Source organism: Halichoerus grypus, chromosome 6 (genome assembly GCF_964656455.1).
Source record: "Halichoerus grypus chromosome 6, mHalGry1.hap1.1, whole genome shotgun sequence".
NCBI classification, from domain to species: domain Eukaryota; kingdom Metazoa; phylum Chordata; class Mammalia; order Carnivora; family Phocidae; genus Halichoerus; species Halichoerus grypus.
The window spans coordinates 164,255,796-164,276,285 of record NC_135717.1 but is presented as its reverse complement, the minus strand read 5'-3'; the positions used below and the strand labels follow the sequence as shown (position 1 = coordinate 164,276,285).

Here is a 20,490-nt window from a genome sequence, read left to right as displayed (position 1 = left end):
ATTTAGGGTGTGGGTTTCAAAGTTTGAGTGTGAAGTATCTCGAGTGTGTTTAGCGTGTGAGGCTTCTTAAATCTTTGAAGACGTCTGTCCTAAGGTGTCTTAAAAATTTATTTTTATTTATTGAGACATAATTGATGTATGGTATTATATTAGTTTTAGATGTACCCAATAGTGATTTGACATTTGTATACATTGTGAAATGATCACCACCAGAAGTCTAGTTACCATCGGTCACCTTACAAGTTCATAAGTATTACTGAACATATTCCCCATCCTCATGACTTATTTATTTTATAACTAGAAGTCTGTACTTCTTAATCCCCTTCACCCATTTTGCCCACTGCCCCATTCCCCTCTCCTCTGGCAACCACCAATCTGTTCTTTGTATCTATGAGTCTGGGTTTTTGTTGTTGTTGTTGTTTTGGCTTTTTTAGATTCCACATATAAGTGAAATCCTGCAGTATTTGTCTTTCTCTGTCTGACTTATTTCACTTAGCATAATACCCTCAAGGTCCATCCGTGTTGTTGTAAATGGCAAGATTTCACTGGGTTTTATGCTAAGTAGTATTCCACCATATATATATATATTTGCCACATCTTTATTCATTCATCTATCGATAGACACAGGGTGTTTCCATATCTTAGCCAGTGTAAACAATGTGCAATAAACACAGGGGTGCATGTATCTTTTCCAGTTAGTGTTTTTGTGTTCTTCAGATGGAACTGCTGGATCATAAAGTGGTTCTATTTTTAATTTTTTGAGGAAGCTCCATACTGTTTTCCACAACAGCTGCACCAGTTTGCATTCCCACCAACAGTGCATGAGCGTTCTCCTTTCTCCACATCCTCACCAACACTTGTTGTTTCTTGTCTTTTTAATAACAGTCATTCTGACAGGTGTGAGGTGATCTCTCATTGTGGTTTTGACTCGCATTTTCTCGATGATGAGTGATGTTGAACATCTCTCGACGTTTCTTCTTTGGGGAAATGTCTATTCAGATCCTCTGACCGTTTTATAATCAGATTGTTTGGTTTTTTGTTATTGAGTTGTATGAGTTCTGTACATATTTTAGACTCACACCTTGAAACACAGATCACCAAAAAAGTTCAGAAACCCCACTCATCAGCACAAATCCCCAACAGCAGATGGACATTAAACATTTAACAAACAACTTGGAGACCTCAAACTCTGAGATGAGGACCCTCAAACCACTCAGACAACCCATGCCTTGGACATAGACACCCAAACTTCTCAGCTCTCATACTCTAGACAGAGATGCCCACACAGCTTGTAAACGGAGACCGACAGATGGCTCAAGGGATTCACTCCAGTGAACACAGATACCCAAGTGTTCGGGATGAGATACTCTGGATACAGACTCCCCAAATACTTCCAGAACCTCACAATCTGGAGATAGATATAGAAACAGAGCAGAGACCTGCGGACAGACATATTTTGGACACACACCCAAAACTATCTTGTATACCATACACCAAGAATACAAATTCCCAAACAGCCAGAGACCTCACACCCTGGGAAACAGCTAGCCAGTTCAGGGCCCCCAAGAACAAAGACTCCAACCAGCCAATAGATCTTAACACATTGATAAAGACCCTTTCAACAGCTCAGAGAGCTTGTACTCTGAGTTCAGAGACCAGCAATCCAGGACGTAGAACCCACAAGGAACCTAGGGACTTCCAACCCTGCACAGACCACACCAAATGGCTGGGAGACTTCAAACCTGGGGCACAGATCCTCAAGTAGCCAGACAGCTCAAAATGTGAGCACAGACCTGCCAACAGCCCACAGACACTGTGACACAGACTTCTCAGCAATTCGAAGATCTCACACCCAGGGATACAGACCCCCAAACAGCTCAGAAGCATTACACCCAGGGACATGGACACTCAAGGAACTCAGAGACCTCACAAACTGAATGAACCCCCCCCAAAACTGTTTAGAAACTCCAGATGCTGAGAAATGCAAATCAAAACCACAAGGAGCTATCACCTCACGCCTGTTAGAATGGCTCTCTTCAAAAAGCTAAGAAATAACAAGTGTTGGTGAGGATGTGGAGAAAAGGGAATCCCCGTGCACTGTTGGTGGAAATGTATATTGGTACAGCCACCATTCCACCAGAGAAAACAGTATGAAAGTTCCTCAAAAAATGAAAAATAAACTACCCTATGATCCAGTAATCCCACTTCTGGGTTTATCTCCAAAGGAAACGAAAACAGGATTTCAAAGACACATCTGCACCCCCACGTTCAACTGCAGCATTAGTCACAAAAGTCAAGATATGGAAACAAGGGCACCTGGGTGGCTCAGTCATTAAGCGTCTGCCTTCAGCTCAGGTCATGATCCCAGGGTCCCGGGATCGAGTCCCGCATCGGGCTCCCTGCTCGGCAGGGAGCCTGCTTCTCCCTCTCCCACTCCCCCTGCTTGTGTTCCTGCTCTCGCTGTCTCTCTGTCAAATAAATAAAAAATCTTTAAAAAAAAAAAAAAAAGATATGGAAACAACCGGAGTGTCTGTCAATGGATGAATGGATAAAGTTGATGTGAAAAAATATTTATGTACATAATGGAATATTATTCAGTCATGAGAAAGAAGGAAACCCTACCATTTGCAACAGCTTGGATGGACCTTGAGGGCATTATGCTAAGTTAAATAAGGCAGACAGAGAGAGACTTATATGTGGAATTTAAATTGAGCTCAGAGAAACGGAGAGTAGAATGGTGGTTGCCAGGGGCAGGTGGGTGGGGGAAATGGGGACATGTTGGTCCAAGGGTACACACTTCCTGTTATAAGATGAGTAAGTTCTGGGGACTCATGTACAGCATGGTGATTATAGCTAAAAATACTGTATCCTATACACCCAAAAGTTGCTAAGAGAGTGGGTCTTAAATGTTCTGCCCACAAAAAAGAAATGGTTACTGTGTAACAGGACGGAGATGGGAGCTAAAGCTGTGGTGGTCATCACTGTGCAATATTTAAATGTATCAAATCAACACCCTGTACATCTAAAACCTCCACAATGTGGTATCAATTGTATCTCAACAAAGCTGGGAAAAAAAGAAAGGAAATGGTGACCATGACCCCTGAAAGACAGCACAAGGAGTCCAGACAGTGCACACACAGGCACACACAGCCCCCGGCTTCCTGCTTTTTGCATTTAGACCCAGGTTTTGACTCAGCAGGAGTGAGTAATTGTACTTCTTTTGCTTTGGGTAAAAATGAGCCCCCAAGCATGGGGTCCCTGAGTGGCCCAAGAAGAATTCCTAGCCTGAAAGAGGAGAGACGTGGATACAGACCTAGGAAAGAGTGAGCCAAGCCATCCCCATGTATGCAAAAAAGCAGAGCTGTGCTCTTTCTCAGCCAGCAACTGTCCCCTGCAAGGTGTTGTCAGAAACTACAGGAAGCCCAGCGTTTCTTGTGGGGAGAGGGAAGAAGGCGGGCGGGAGAGGAGCAGAATGAGAGCAGAAAGAAGGGGAATAGAAAGAAGCACACGGTTCTCTGGTCCTCGAAGAACCGGCGCATTCCCACGCAGCCTTGCTCCTGTCCTCCCTCTTCCCCGCCAGTCCAGGGACCCGCTGCTCGTCAGCCCCGCGTCTGTCACTACTACGGCCGAGCCCGCACGGTCCGCGGGGCGCCCAGCGCGGGGCGGGGCTCCGGCCGGCGGGAAGCGGGGGCGCTGCGCCCGGAGGCCTGCGCGCGGCCGGCGGGGCCCGCTCTCCCCCCGGAGGGGCGCCCCTCGCTCGCGGGGCCCCGGCCCGGCCCGGCCCTACCTGAGCTGGCGCGGCTCGCAGTCCACGCCGGGCAGAAGCAGCCGGGCCGCCTGGCGGACGTCGTCGCTGTCCATGGAGAAGCTGCGGCGATGGCCGGCGTGCGCCACGGCCACCCGGATCCACTCCATCAGCGGCGGCAGCACGAGGAAGGGCCTGCGCGGGAGGACGGGAGACCGTTAGGGCGGCCGGGTGGCGGGGGCTGCCGGCTCAGCCCCACCCCTTCCTCGCCGGTCCCCAGCCCCCCGCCCCGCCCCGCTTTCCCCGGGGACCCTGCCTCTGATGTCCAGAGTGGTGGGAGAGCCGTCGCAGACATCCTGATCGCACCGGTGACCCCACCGGTGACCCCGGGGCAGGCTCTCCAGAGTCTTTGGGCCTCAGTTTCCTCATCTGCAAAGCAGGGATACCATGTGACGATCCTGGGAGTGTTATCTCCCTCAGAGATCATGTGAACACACAGGAGATGGCTCACTTAAAGCACCAAGCACAGGGGCAGGCCTTAGTAGAAAACCCCAGAAAAGGCCTGGGGTGATGAGTCCTTGGGGCTCCCCATTCTGGGCCCAACCCTAAGGTGTCCTCCAACTCTCTCTTCCTGTCTCCCCACGCTCCCTTTGTGGAGTTCTCCCAGCCCCAGTTCTGCCCGAGCACTGGGCTGCCAACAGGCTTTTTTAGCACCTGGAAAAGGTGCAAAGAGCCAAGTGGACAGGCAGTCTTCCCTGAGATCCAGGCCAGGCGGATGCCCAGTCGAGGCCAGCAAAACTGCCCTTGTTGGGGAGTGGAGGTGGGGCGGGGTGCCAAGCCCCCGAAGCTCTGGGAGCCTCAGGTTCTTCACGGGCTAATGAGACCACAGCAGGGGGCAGCTTGTTGCAAGAATTAACTGAGACAATGCCCAAGGCTGAACCATATACTTTGTAATGCCATACATTTGTGCCAACTTCCTGTTTCTTCCAGTGATCATCATAAACTCTGTCCTCCCATTAGGATTACTGAGTTGGTGGGGGAGCTTTTATTATTATTATTTTTAAAGATTTTAATTTATTTTTTGACAGAGGGAGACACAGAGAGAGAGGGAACACAAGCAGGGGGAGTTGGAGAGGGAGAAGCAGACTTCCCATCAAGCAGGGAGCCTGATGCAGGACCCTGGGATCATGACCTGAGCCGAACCACCCAGGCGCCCCTGTGGTGGGGGAGGTTTTTTTTTTTTTTTAAAGATTTTATTTATTTATTTCACAGAGAGATAGAGCACAAGTAGGCAGAGCAGCAGGCAGGGGAAGAGGGAGAAGCAGGCTCCCCACTGAGCTGGGAGCCCGACGTGGGACTCGATCGCAGGACGCTGGGATCATGACCTGAGCCGAAGGCAGACGTGGTGGGGGAGCTTTTGAAGGAATTCTGATTTAATTCATCTAGGATGGGGCTGGATATTGGTAGTTTTTAAAACCTCCCCCATGTGAATTTAATGTGAATCAGAATTACCTGGAGGGCTTGTTAAAATAGAAATTGCTGGGCTCCACCCCTAGAGTGTCTGTTTCAGTCGATTGGGGAGGTGGACAAGAATCTGTATTTCTCATGAGTTGCTGGGCAATGCTGATGCTGCTGGTCTGAGGCTGCACTCACAGAACTTCTGCTCTAAGGTACTGTATGGGTAGAGGGGCTGGGAATCCCGTGAGTGTGTGTGTGTGTGTGTGTGTGTGTGTGTTAAAATGCAGATCCCCTGTCCTTATCTCCAGAGATGCTGACTGTGACAGGTCCATGAATATAATTTTAAGAAGCGGCCTCTATGATACTGACTTAAGTAGACCAAGGAACACACTTTATGAGAAATGTACTGTGTCGACCAACAAGGTTTCCTAGGTTCAGCAGAGCCCCTGCCAGGGTGAGGCAAGTGGGGTGCCTAGGGCGCAAAACTGAAGGAGGCCAGGCCATGCAAATGTGTTCGAGGCACCTCTCCTGTCTCATCTTGACCCCAGTGCTGCCATTCAGTCCAGCATGGCTGCCGTGGGATGGACAGAAGGTGATAAAGGAAGGGTTGACCAGGCAGCCAACCCCCACAGTATGCAGGTGTCACGAGCTCCCAAACCGAGTTTTTAGTAGTGAGTTCTGGTTTGCCTAGAGAGTGAGCTGTTTCTCCAATGTTAATATTCAACAGCTAAATAAGCCTTTTACATTCATCTCAATTGATCTCACTCATGATCTCATCTAAATGCTTGGGACCAACGAACGAGCTAGTTACGATGATGCCTGTTTTCTAGATCAGGAGAATGAAGTTTATTGAGGTTAAGTAGCATGCCCTGGATCACAAGGTTAGCAAGTACAAGAGCTGGGAGTCGAACCCAAGATGTTCGAGTACACAGCTTGTGTGCCATAACCCCATGTGATACCGACATTCTCTTGTCTAACTTCCCAGCATCACCCCCAGCAGAGCCGGCTGATCTGGTCATAGACCATTGCTGGTGCGCCATTTTCATTCTCGGCCACGCAGCTCAGTCCCCAGTCTGTAAGGCCTCCAGCCCTTTAAAAATCCACACCCCCTTAACCTTCAAACCACAGTGCAAATCCTACCTTACCCTAAACATTTCTCCTGATGATCCACCCTATGTGGACCCCTCCCATGGCGGACCCCACCCCACTGGCTTTACCCCGCGGCCTTGCCAATGCCCCAGTTGAATGTAAAGTCCATTGGGGTAGGGACCCAGATCTGCTAGGTTCACTGATCCAGCCACAGCCCCAGTACAGCCCTGGCAGGCTGGAAGCCCTTAATAAATATTTGTTCACAAGACAGACTAAGATTTACCAATTTCCTACTGGGTGAAATGGATGCAATTGAGTTTCTGGCCCCATGGACCTGTGGGGCAGTCTCCCAGGGAATTTCTGGCCGAGTCAGCCTGCTGCTTGGGCTGTCGCCTTCATTCTCTCATTCTCTCCATCACCTAAACCGGATCAGGCACTCAATAAACACACACTGTCTTGAAATTGAATTGGATTCTACTGTCTCAGGTGAGCAAGACTTATTTTTGTCACCATGTCTCCATCACCGTAGAAACCGGCCCCGAGCGCTCGGAGAACTCTCCTCTGGGAGAACTCTCCTCCTCGGAGGCGGCACCCACCACCCCATGGTGCCTTTCCTTTGCTCAGTGCCCCTGAAGCGTGGCCCCCAACTTCCTGTCACTGGGGGGCTGTGTCTCCCCCGCACACTGCCCTTCGGGTGCCGCCCTTTCTGTGAGGTGCTGAGGCCCAGGGCACGCCGCCAGCTCCTGAGGAAGCCTGAAGAGGAGAGAACGAGGCCCTGCTGCCTTCAGGATCACACTTGTACCAAGACAGCTAGCGAACACCAGAATAAGAAACCCTGAACCCCAGGATTCCAGCCTCTTCTGGAATTTTCTGTGTACCTGTTCTCCTTTCAACGTTGCCTTCTCTTCATCACCCCGACTTCAATAGTTTATAAGCTCATGAATTGTTTGCCAGCAACTCATTTAAAAATCTTATCTCGTCTATTCAGAGGCAGGGAAAAAGTGTTGTGATGTTTCTTTGGGGGGCATTGGAGAGGGGAAAGAATTCTAGGGCCTTGAGTTAAGGAGAGCGTGGAGAGAGCTGAAGGAGAAAGGCTGCATCCTCCCTATGTATTTTAAAGGGAACAATGTTCCACTGGCTACTGGCTTTGTTCTGAAGTTGTCCTCAGTGACTAACGCCTAGAGGACGCTTGGGAAGCCCATGGCTTCGTGAAGTGGTTCTGAGACTGTGCTCAATGCCAGAATCATGCGTGTGTGTGTGTGAAAATTCCCAAGGCCTCAAGTCACCCCCCCAGAGTTTTGGTTCAACAAGTCTGGGCTGGGGCCTGGGCATGTGCATTCTAAATAAGCTCCTCTGGGAATTCTGGAGCAAGCTGGGTTGAGAACCCCACGCGGGTGGCCTGAGGTGAACAGAGCAGGGAGGGACACCGTCCACTCTATCAGGGCAGTGGCCGTCGAAATCTTTGCTGTGGTGTTCAAACAGGAGGTCTGTGGGGTTAGGACCAGGGATTCCCGAAAGGAAGAGCAAAGCCCTGGGTGGGCTTCTTGCAGAGTCAAGAGAGCAAGTCAGCTCAGGAAGGTTGTTGGGCCCAGATTCCAGTGGGAGATGGAGAACATGCATGGGTGGAGCCTTTTTGAAAGAGTGAAGAGAAAGCTGGTGGGGCGGGGGGTGACCACTCAGAATTGAAAGGGAGTTTGGTTGGGGAGGGGCTGGGTGCTAAGGAGGATGCTACGGGACGTGGGAGAAGCCTGGTTTGTTTGGGATTCTGCAGAACTGGATTCCAGTCCTGAATCTGCCAAGAAAGAGCTCACAGTAGGACTCTGGCTCTGGTCTGCAAATGTTTAGGCTCTCAGTGTCTTTGTCTGTAAAGTGGGTGGGCTTGGATCAGATGGTCTGTTTCAGGGGTCAGCAAACCTTTTCTGTAAAAGGCCAAATAGTAAATATGTTAGGTTTTCTGGGCCATCTAGTCTCCGTCTCAACTACTGAACTCTGCCATGATAGTGGGAAAGCAGCCCCAGACAATATGCACACGAAAGAACCTTGCCACGTTCCAAGAAAACTTTATACAAAAAGTCACAACGGGTCATAGTTGGCCGACCCTGGGTCTTTTGGTTTCTTCCTCCTCTAAAATTCTTTGAGTATATTGAAATAGCCAGCTTCCTGGGGGCTTAGGAAGAAGCCCTGAAGATGGGGAGATGCCCATGAAGGTCCTAGGGATGGGGACAGAAAGCTTTGGAGAGATTAGAAAACAGGACCCTCGACAAAGAGGTCATGGTTGCATCTGGAGAATACTGAGCCACAGTCATACCCAGAGGTAGTACCCCAAGAAGAAAACCCAAACCTGGCCATGGGTGTGTAACTGATGAAATGTCATCTGTTAACCTCACTCATTCATCTAACAATCCTTTAGGGAGCACCCATGTTGTAGGCACGCTTCCAGGAGCTGGAGACAGAGTAGAGAACAGGACTTATCAGGTCCTTGTTCTCACAGAACTAACAGTCTAACAGGGACACAGATAAGGAACACATAAGCCAGTAAGCAATAAGCAATTACAAACTGTGATTAGTGTCAGGGTGCTGGGGTAGAGAAAAAACAGGGCTGAGGTAGGGAAGGCCTCTCTGAGAAGGTAACAAAACCTCAAAGATGTGAAGGAACTGGTCATATGTGAATGTGTGTGCAGAGAGATGGATGTTCCAGGCAGCAGTAACAGACTGTGCAAAGGTCCTGAGGCAGAAAATCCTTTGCAGCTCACCAAGGCTTTCACGTGCATCATGTCCTATTTTGGCCCTCCAGGGCAATGGGGTGGCCAGGACATAAGTGAGGAAGGGTCACTGTGGTAGGCGGAATAATAGCCCCCAAAGACATCAAGTCCTATTCCTTGGAACCTGTCAATGTTGATGGCAAAAGAGACTCTTGCTGATGTAATTCAATTAAGATCTTGGGAAGGGAAGATTACCCTGGATTATCCAGCTGGGCCCTAAATGCAATCACAAGGGTCCTCATGAAAGGGAAATGGGGAGATGTGACACAGGTGACACTGAAACAAGATGCTCCATTGCTGGCTTCGAAGATGGAGGAAGGAGGCACAAGCCGAGAAGTGCAGCCCTATAAGCTGGAAAAGATGAGGAAATGCATTCTTCCCTCAGAGCCTCCAGAAGAACACAGCCCTACGGACACCTTGATTTTGGCCAAGTGGAAATAATTTGGGACTACTGACCCCTGGAGCTGTAGAACAAATGTGTGTTGTTTTAATCCACCAGGTTGTGGTAACTCGTCACAACAGCCGCAGGAAATTAATATGATCACAAAGCCAGGGGACTGATAGGGTCACTGCGGGTTAGGGTGTAAAATGCTGATGAAGAATGAAGAGCCAGCATTTATGCTGAGAATGAAGGCATCCACGGGGCTCTGGAATTCACCTCAGACACCTCTAAACTGCCTCGTTCCTAAGGTCAGAGAATACCTGTTGGTATGGGCTGACCTGTATCCCCTCAAAATGCTTATGTTGAAGCCCTAATCCCCAGGACCTCAGAATGTAGCTATTAAAATGAGGCCATTATGCTGGGCCCTAATTCAGCATGATGGATATCCTCATAAGAAGAGGAGATGAGGACACAGAGAGAGCCACCAAGGTGGGGGGCACACAGTGGGGCACCCGTGTGAAAGGGGGCAGCAAGATGGCGGCCATCGGCAAGCCAAGGAGGGAGGCCTCAGAAAAAAAACCAACCCTGCTGACACCTTGACCTTGGACTTCCAGCCTCCAGTGCGGTGAGAAAATACGTTCCCTTTGTTCAAGGCACCTAGCCTGTGATAATTTGTTAGGGAAGCCCCGGCAGACCAGTACACCTGTGGTTTAAGTCCCGCCCTGCCCTGGAGGTTTTAGTCTATGGTAGACAAGCTTCATTTGGAAGTTCAAGCTCTTTAGAGAGCTGGTGGATGTCCATTCATTTCCTATTGACCACAGTGGATGAGTTCAAATCCATCTGGAGGCCGTGCCATGCAGAGGGCAGGGTTAGAAACTCGGGCTTTGGAGAGAGGCTGACCAAGAGCTGGATTCCAGCTCCTCTACCTTCCAGCTGTGTGACCTTGAACAAGGTGTGTCAGTTGTCGTGCCTGAGGTTTCTCATCAGGAAAATGGGAATAATACCAGTACCTACTTAACAGGGCGAGGTGGGCTGAATAATACCCCCCCCCCCCCAAGATGTCCACATCCTAATCCCTAGAACCTGTGAATGTCACTTATCTGGCAAAATGGACTTCGCACATGGGATTCTAAGTTAAGGATTTTTGAGAAGCGAAGGCTATCTGGAATGATCCAGGTGGGCCCTAAATGCAATCACAAGGGTCCTCAGCAGAGGGGGGCGGGGAGGTCCAAGGAGGGAGTAGGAGATGTGAGGACAGAAGGAAGTAGCTGGACGAATGCAGGAAAGGGGCCATGAGCCCGAGGGATGCAGGTGCCTCCAGAAACTACAAAAGGCAAAGGGATTCTCCCCTGGAGCTTCCAGAAGGCCCCAGCCCTGGGACACCTTCCTTTAAGCCCAGTGAAACTGATTTCGAACGTCTGACCTCCTGAACTGTAAGATGATACATTTGTATTGTTTTAAGTCTTCACACTGGGGGCAACTTTCTTTTTTCTTTTTCTTTCTTTTTTTTTTTACAGCACCCACAGGAAACGAATACAGAGGGTGATTGCCAGAATTGGATGGGATGGTCCTGTTCTAACCTGGCCCCTGTTCCATAGGTGGTAGCTACGCTCACCAGCATCACTGGCGCGGTTTCCGGCATCACTTAAGCGTCTCTCCGCTGGTGGAGGAAAAGTCTTGCTACACAGAACACCACTCTTGCCTTCTCTTTTTAAATCAAAGCAAACCTCTGCAGTTACTATGGCTTTCCTTGATAAATTGTCTGGCCTTGACTTCCCATCTCTGTTATTTGTTCAGTCTCAGGCTAGAGAGGAATTTAGATGTTCGACTGTGGTTTAGGAAGCTCGTAATTCCAGAGATACAGGGAGTGAAGGAAAAGCAGCAAAATTGATAGTAGACAGTAGCCAAGCCTGGTTTCCATAGCAATATCCACTGTAATCTCACTGTATTTGTGGGCACGAGAGCTAAGGAGATACAGAGGTCAGAAGTGACTTTTCCTACAGTGACAGCCCTACTGTGCAGAGTATGGTCAGACTGGCCTTGAGCGTGGTTCCTGCAGAAGGGCCTGGAGTGAGAGAAGCCAAGGGGTGTGCTGGAAGTCAGTGCTTCTAGAACATGAATGTGCATAGGAATTGCCTGGGATCTTGTTACAACGTGGGTCTTGATTCAGTGGATCTGGGGCAGGGCCCGAGATTCTGCATTGGTAACAAGCTTCCAGGCCGTATATGGACCACAGTTTGAATAACCAGACCCTACAGAGGTATTATGACTCAAGCCAGAAACCAGGGAGGGTGAATTGTCTTATGTTTAAAGAGGACAAAGCGAGTCCAGAAGCGAGACAGTTGCAAGAGGGCAGAGAGGCCCAGGAGACAACGTAACGGAAGAAGGAGCTCGCTTGGATCCGGAGCTCCCGAGGCTCTTGTGAGCCTAGGTCATGAGCAAGCACCAGCCACGAGGGAGGCTGGGACAGTAGGTGTCTGGGGATTGCAGGTTTTATCCTGGGAGGCGGCTTCTGCCTCCCGCCAGGATTCTCCTTTAGTCTCCCAGCAATCTTTACGAAACAGACGCTTTCTCCCTCGGGGAGTTTGTTCTGACCCAAGCACCCACTCCATTGTCTAATTTGGTATTCGTGACGGTGTTTATCATCATCCTGGAATGTAAATACTTAAAAAAAAAAATACACCTTGTGATGGTTGATTTTATATGTCCACTTGGCTAGGCCACAGTACCCAGATGTGGTCAAACGCTCGTCTGGATGTTGCTGGGAAGGTATGTTTTAAAACGAGATTAACATTTAGATCAGTGGACTCTGAGTAAAGCAGATTATCTTCCATCGGGTGCGTGGGCCTCATCCGATCAGCTGGAGGCCTTAGGAGCTGCAAAGACTGGAGGATTCTGCCAGCTCATGGCCTTCAGACTTGCGCTGTGGTATCAGCCTTGCAGTCTCCTCTTTCTGCGCGGATTGGGCCCCCCTCATCATTGCAAACGGTCGCTGGGATGGGGAGGAGGCCTGGGGGCTGGGTCCCACTAAAGACCACTTCCCAATATCCTGAGTGCGCAGACACACCGCTTGGGGACAAACAAAGGCCTCATGGGTAGGCTCAGTGCTTTTAGGGCAGAACAAGCCATTTTGTACCAGCAGGACGAGTCCTTTGAGGATGAAAGTCAGCCCCACGAATGGGGCTGTTCCCCAAAATGGGGCAAGGGCCAAGGGGTGCTGGGTGAGGAGGGGACTTCTGCTAACAGTGCCAGCAGGCCCCTGTGACTGACCTTGGAAACTTCTTTGGCTTTCCTGTCACGTGTTCTGAAGCAGGTGACGGGGGGTGGTGGTGGAGGGCTGTAAGTGGAGGGTTGAGGTACGATTCAGGCGGAGCAAATAAGATACATGAGGAACAACAGTCTCCTCCCTGCACCTTCGCCCCGCCGTCACCTCCCCTCCCATCCTGGGGAGGAAGGTTCCTCCTCCAGCTGACCCCCTCTGCTCCCCTGGGGACGGGGCTCCCTCACTTAGCTGCCTGCCCCATAACTCAGCCCCGCTCCTCTGCAGGTTCCCACCCACATCCCAGCATCCCACACAGTCCCGTCTCCCACAGTTTGAACAGGATAGGAGCAGCAATGATGGAGAGCAAGAAGTCACAGCTCTCTCAGAGTTTCTGTCTACATACTCTGCCTAGTTCTTCATTTTGGCAGTGGTGGGGCCTCAAAAGCCCCCTGGGGAACTGGTTAAAACACATATTCCTGCGTTCCCGCCCACGTGCTGGGTGTATCGGTTTCCTGGGGTTGCTGTCACGAGGTACCACAAACTTGGTGGCTTAGACAACAGAAGTGTATTCTCTCACAGTGCTGGAGGCCAGAAGTCCAAGATCAAGGTGGCAGCAGGACCGTGCTCCCTCCAGAGGATCTAGGGGAGAGCTCATTGCTTGCCTCGTCCAGCTTTTGGTGGTTGCCAACATTCCCTGGCTGAGGCTCCATCTCTCCATCTCTGCCTCTGTCTTGTTATTATTATTATTATCTATCTATTTATTTATTTATTTGACAGAGAGACACAGCGAGAGATGGAACACAAGCAGGGGGAGTGGGAGAGGGAGAAGCAGGCTTCCTGCTGAGCAGGGAGCCTGATGCGGGGCTCGATCCCAGGACCCTGGGATCCTGACCTGAGCCGAAGGCAGACGCTTTACGACTGAGCCACCCAGGCGCCCCTCTGCCTCTGTCTTTACATCACCTGGTCATCATCTGTGTCAAATCTCTCTCTCTCTCTCCTCTAAGGACACGTGTGATTGGATTTAGGGCCACTCAGATAATCCAGGATTAATTCCCCACATTAGGACCCTTAACTAAAATCACACCTGCAGAGACGCTTTTTCTTTGTAAACTATAGGTTGCAGAGATTAGGACTTGGTATCTTTGGGGGCCATTACCGAGACAACTACCCTGGGCATCTCTGCACCTCGTTCATTCTCTGCAGGGTTTCTGATGCCCACCAAAGCTGAGCCCTTCATGTCTAGAGAATGCCAGCTCCAAGCTGCAGGATCCTTGGCAGCCCTGAGGTCCTTCCTTGCACACCACACAGCGATCAACAGACCAGCCTGTCCCTCTCCTCTCTGGGCTGCTGACTGCACCACAGCCAGGCCTGGCTCAGGGGCACAGAACCTCTGTGGTGGGAACCTGATCTCAAGTGGGTGGAATGATGATGGGGCCTGGGATATAAATGGCCCTGGGAGGGAGGCCGGGGCTTCAGAAGTGGGGAAGCCGCAGGCTCTGTTTGAGGCTGCCACAGAACCTTCCTAGCAGCCTGGGCACAAAAGATCAACTTTTGGGAGGTGGCAAGGGCTGCCCAGCCTCACATCCTGGGAGCAATGGCTCCAGAAGCCTAAAAGGGCAGGGCCTGGGCTGGCGCAGGCAGAGAGGCAAAGGAGGGATGGGGGGATGGGCCCGCAGGGGTTACCCTGTTTCCAAAAGGATTATCATAAAAGTCTGCAAAAGGCAGCACACAGCCTTACAAAGGAAACCCGCTGCCGGTGTGGTGCTGGTGTGGGGGGAAGGGCACGCACTCTAACAACAGAAGGCCCTACATTTGAGCCCATGAATCGCTAGCTGTGGGACTTGGGCAAGTTGCTTAACTTCTCTGTGCCTCAGTTTCCTTGTATGTAAAATGGGAGAAATCGTCAGGCCACCGCACGGGATTGTGAAGATTAAGAGAAACTCTGTAAGGTGTTTAGCACATAGTAACTGCTCAACAAAGCCAACTGCCATCGAGCATTTGTCTTTTATTGGCTTGTTTGATAATGACAAGAACCATAAAGTAAGTACCATTCTCATCTTCATTCTACAGGTAGTGAAACAGAGGCACAGAGAGATTAGACAACTTGCCTACAGGTACACAGTTATAAGGAGCAGTGAGACCCAGAGCCAGGGCTAGTAGCCATGCTTTCTATCGTTCCCAGGCAGAAGATAGAGCACGTGCAAAGGCCCAGAGGCAGGGAGGGCATAGCGCTTTGGGGGAATTCAGCTTGATGGGGCTGGAGCTGAGGTGGAGGAGAGAGCACAGTGGAGGAGGTGGACTGGTAGGATAACACTGGAGAGAGACGGGGGAAACACCATATAGGGCCTTGTAACTTCTGGAATAAAAATATAAACTAATACTTTAATTTTTCCTCAGTTAGGACTGCAGTGGAAAAACACAAAGAAAGTATTTGAAAAGAAACATCAAGAATGGATTAACGGGGCACCTAGGTGGTGCCATGGGTTAGGCTCCATCTCTTGATTTTGGCTGAGGTCGTGATCTCAGAGTCCTGGGATCAGGCTCCGCGCTCAGCAGGGAGTCTGCTTGAGATTCTCGCTCTCCTTTTCCCTCTGTTTCCCGCCCCCCCCCGCCCCCCGCCCTGCTCACACCCTCTGGCTTTCTAAATAAATATCTTAAAAAAAAAAAAAGAATGGATTGACAAAACACCTCTGAAAATGCAAAACAAAAAGTTCACTGTAACTGTTTAGAAAGTTAATGGAGAATATTTTTATACTCTGGCAGAGACGACTGGGTGTCCCTCTATATGCGTTTCCCTCTTCTTCCCTAGTAATAAAACCCCCAATTGTTAGTTGGGCTCATGACCATCTAGCACACATTTTTCAGCCTCTCTTGCAGTTGGAGACTGGTTCTTACAATGATATAGGCAGAAGTTTCTTGTGAGACTTCTAGGAAGGTCCCTAAAAGGAGGAAGCCCAACTTTCTCTGGTCTTCTTCCATTCTGCTGGCAAAAATGTAGACATGATGGCTGGTGTTAAAGCAGCCACACTGGACAAGGAGGTGGAAGCCACATGTTGACGATGACAGAGCAGGAGGACTTGGATTTCTGACAATTGCTTCAGTGGCCATACCTCTCCTGGATTCTTACTTCTAGACTTTGTTTGTATGAGAAATAAACTTCTATTTGGTTTAAACATTTGCTATTTGGGTTTTCAACCACTCAGAACCAAATCTAATTTAACTGACACTAATATCACTTCCCGTAATGTTTAAGTTAAATCTGTATTTTTCCATTATTGTGTCACCATGGATTTGAGTTTCTTTTCCCTTTACCAAAAAGAGGCAAAAACCTTCCCTTTTAATAGATATCCTCTACAGACTGCGAACTTGGAAACTTGAGACTGTATTTGATCCTCGAAGCTACATGTATTAAAATATTTGTTACAATGAATTGTTTGTTCATTTAAAGGTTTACACTGTGTCATAGGAAGTTGAGTTGCTTTATCACCTTTGTGAAAATATACTGACAATGGCTTTGACCTCACCTTAATTAACCCAACCAATAAAAACAACACAGATGCTCTTGAAATCAGAAACATACCTGGAAGTCTTGATCCTTGCAGAAGTTCTCTTGCAAGGAAACATGATATATTTAAATAAAATATATCATTTAAATAAAATCAATTTTATTTTATTTTAGCTATTTTCCCCAGCTTTACTGAGATGTTATTGACATGTAACATTGTGTAAATGTGAGGTGTATAGCATGATGATTTCATATACTTAGAAACTGCAAAATGATTACCAGGGTAGGATTAGTTCACACATCCATCACCTCACAGAAAATTACTATTTCTTTTTTGTGGTGAGAACATTTAAGATCTACTCTCTCATCAACTTTCAAGTACATAAGATGGTATGGTTAACTATAGTCACTATGTTGCACATTATTAGATCTCCAGAACTTACTCATCTTCTAGCTGAGGTTTGCACCCTTTGACTAACTAGCCTCTCCCCACTTCCCCCATCCCCCAGACCCTGGCAACCACCAATCCACTCTCTGTTTCTATCAGCTCAGCTGTTTTAGATTCCACATATATGTGAGATCACACAGTATTTATCTCTCTCTGTCTGACTTATTTCACTTAGTATAATGCCCTCAAGGTCCATCCACGTTGTTGTAAATGGCAGGATTTTCTTTATTTTTTTTTCTCATGGCTGAATAATATTCCACTAACAGATCAATCTTAAAACACGATCTCTTTCTTCCCTACCAAAAAAGGGGCTAAAAAGGGGAGACCAAGCATGGTCTAGGAGTTTCCCCCTATGCTGTCCTCGGTGTCCGTGCCACCAGGCTGTGGTTTTGAGAAAATGATATTCTTGTTCTCTTGTAATAAACCCTTTGAACTCACATTACCCTGCATTTGGCAGTATGACAAGACGGAATAAATTCATACATCAGCCCTGATCAATCAGAACCCTATGGAAACACAGACTTAAGACAGCTGATTCCCCAAGTCTCCTGAGGCACCCTAGACCGACTGAGTCAGAAGCGTGTTTTGGAACAGCCTGGTACTGATCAGCCGTGTGACTTGTTTATCCTTGAGGCTCTGTGGCCGTCAACTGTACTCACCAGTAGACTTAAGAGCCCAAAGAACCTTTTCTTCTAGCTTAGGATAATAGCATAATATATATATTTTAAAGTAGACTCCACATCCAGCATGGATCCCAACGTGGGGCCTGAACTCACGACCCTGAGATGAAGACCTGAGCTGAGATCAAGAGTCAGATGCTTAACCGACTGAGCCACCCAGGTGCTCCACTAGCATAATATTTTGAAATAAATACATAAATAACAAAAATACTAACATTAGGAAGTGGCAAGGGGGCCGGGAGAAGCCACGAAGGCAGCTTCCAGAAGACCTTTCTGCTATGATGCAAACATCTTGTATCCGTGCTGTCCAATACAACAGCTACCAACCATACACGACTACTGAAAACTTGGAATAGAGCTGGTGTGACCGAGCAGCTAAAATTCTAATTATATTCAATTTTAATTAATTTAACTTTAAATAGCCATGCGTGGCTAGCAGCTGCCCTATTGGGTAGGGCTGTTCTAAGGGATGTCCTTCAGGTCCGTATAATTTCAGACAGGAATCCTGGTAGAATGAGGTAGTGGAAAGAGGGTTACATACAGTAGATATTAGGCAACCTAAGTTTTGACCCAGTTTTTCCATTATCATGATCTATATCATCATCATCATCATCATTATCAGGATTTTATAGCATCCACCATTTCTCGGGTGCTTACAATGTTCTGGGCTCTGTGCAAAAAGCTTAAATGGATATTACCGCATATAATTATAAAAACAACCTTGGAAGGTAATTACTATTATCATCCCTAATTACAGATGAGCAGATGGAGACTTAGTAACTTCAGAAGCGAAGGAACTTATATAGCATATTTAGGTGGGATATAGAATCCCAAAGCTATGGGGCCGGAGCTGGGATTTGATCTCAAGTGGGCCCGAATCCAAAGTCCACGGGCTTAGTCATTATATGGGTTCTCGGAAGAACAGTGCAGCATTGACTAAGTCATTGAACATTGAGAAGCTTCAGTTTCTCATCTGGGAAGTGAGGAAGCCAGGCCAATTGAACTCTAAGATCTGCTGAAGTAGGAAAAGGTCATGATTTCATACTTGCCTTCTGGGGCGGGGTAGGGGGTACTTTATGTAATGAATGCTATTGTTTACAGATGTGGCCATGTGACTCGGAAAGACCCTGACCTGAGCACAGTCACTAATTTCCCTAGATGTAACCCTAGACCAGGTTATAGATTGGTTTTATTTTAAAGATTTTATTTATCTATCTGAGAGAGAGAGAGAGACGGAGCACACGTGTGCTGACCAGTGTGCAAGGAAGACAGAAAAGGGACGGGCAGAGGGGGAGGGAGGGGAATCTGAAGCAGATTCCGCCTGACTTGGGGCTGATCTGACAACGACCTGAGCCGAAACCAAGCGTCGGATGCTTAACCAACTGAGCCCCCTCGGCACCCCTAGATTGTTTTAAAAAACTCCCCAGGTGACTCAGATCACCAGAAAGATCTAAGAGGATTAGCCCTGGATAGAACTTGCTAAAAGTCAGAAGTGATCCTCCTGTGAACAGTTTTTTTGCTAAAGATTATGTTGTGTGTGTGTTTAAATTAGATGATGAGCTTTATAATGCATGTTTCCCTTTTTGCCTTGGAGGCCAGGAAACTCAAAGCTCCATTTTGCACTCAATTGCCATAATAAACCTTAGGAGAGATTCTCCTGGTACGGTGGTCTTCTTTAGTGTTAATGACATATGTTTTTGTATCGCTACCCTTGTTTGTGGTTCTGTTATGTCTCACTCATATTGTGAATCTAGCAGAAATCCTTTTCAGAGTTAGGTGAGTTATAAATGATTATTAGATAAGCATCATCTGTCTCAGAGTATACCAAAGCCCCCAGAATAACTGGAATAATAAAGTAAAAAAGAGAGTGTCACCATGTAGAATGGGGAGGTCCTTTGAAAAGGTAGCGGATGGAAATGGGATAGATTTTCCCAGTAAGAAGAGAACAGAAAAGGAACATGGAGAAAGGAAGGAAAGAAAAGAGAACTTCCTGGAGAGCCTTAAAAATCAAGGAAGAGACTAGGGTCAAAAAGAGGCAGTTTTGGTACCCATAAAAACAACTATGTGGCCATTTAGCAGATTTATGGGATCTCCACATGCATGAGAAGAAAACATATGTGCAATTTACTTCTCTAACTAAACGTTACCAATTTTACATTTTGCAGGATCTGGAGAGATGACAGAAACTAGAAAGGGAGGTTTTGATTTTAATAAACGGAAATGCCAAAGGGCTATTTCGTAGGCTGGACTCTGAAACTCCTTGAACAGGGCAGTGCTCCAGCTCGAGCCTCTCCATCTGCGCACACACAATATCCAGGGCTGCTCATCTGCTAGGTGGCGAGAAGACTGGGTGTGTCCGCGCCCCGCCTACCACAACCTGTCTAGGCCCCTCAGGAGAGGTCCTGCAGCTTCTCTCTCCAAATCAGCAGGTGAAGGCGTTGAGTTCTAGGGCCAGCCCCAGGGCAGGCAGAGAAATTTCCAACCGGAGGGACCAAAGCAAACCTCATCCAGGGATGAGCCTGGCCTGGGGAAGGGAGACCCAGCCAGGCCAGAAACAGCACTTCTCGGAGGGGGAGGGATGCGGGCTGGCAAGCAGGTCAGGATGTCTGGATTTTGCTGGGGTGTGGGCACTGGTTCTGAATGGAAGCTGGGTGCACAGCGGTGAGGGGAGGAGGCAAAGATGTCACCTAACCCTTAGATCCCTCTCTCACCTGGACAGTGAGGATAATGCCCACTGGTCCTTCCTCGAAGGGCCATGGAGAGCACAACAGGTAACAGAGGTGTGGAAGTACAATCATGGGGAAGATATACATTCAGGCATCTTCATGTGCATCAGGCACCTAACGCATATGGTCTTAAGGTGTTACCAGTTTAAACATCAGGGTAAAAAAACACAACTGGGAAGGTAAGTGCACTCACAAACCCCTCACTTTGTCAGGGTCCTGTCCACTTCCTTTAAGCCCTCCAGCCCAAACTGCACCAATACCACAGACTGCCTGGAGGCAGAGCCCCCAAACACATGCTTAGTGCACAGGCTCTGTTCTCATGGTTTTTCTCATCTGTTCCTTACACCTGTTCTCATTCTGCTTCTAGCTTCTCAGTCTTGCTGTATTCCTCTCTGCTCACCACTGGGTTGTGTCCAAGTTGAAGCTTCGCTTT

General features: G+C 48.4%; 1 protein-coding gene across 2 annotated transcripts in view; it reads right to left on the bottom strand.

The window, feature by feature from the left end:
- The window catches only part of ABTB3 (ankyrin repeat and BTB domain containing 3), a 300,970-nt gene that overhangs the window by 72,575 nt on the left and 207,905 nt on the right, over window positions 1-20,490 (bottom strand). For both annotated transcript variants that reach the window (XM_036093514.2, XM_036093515.2), the window contains exon 4: window positions 3,788-3,940. In XM_036093514.2, the coding sequence (XP_035949407.1) occupies window positions 3,788-3,940 (153 nt within the window). The remainder of the gene's footprint in view (window positions 1-3,787; window positions 3,941-20,490) is intronic.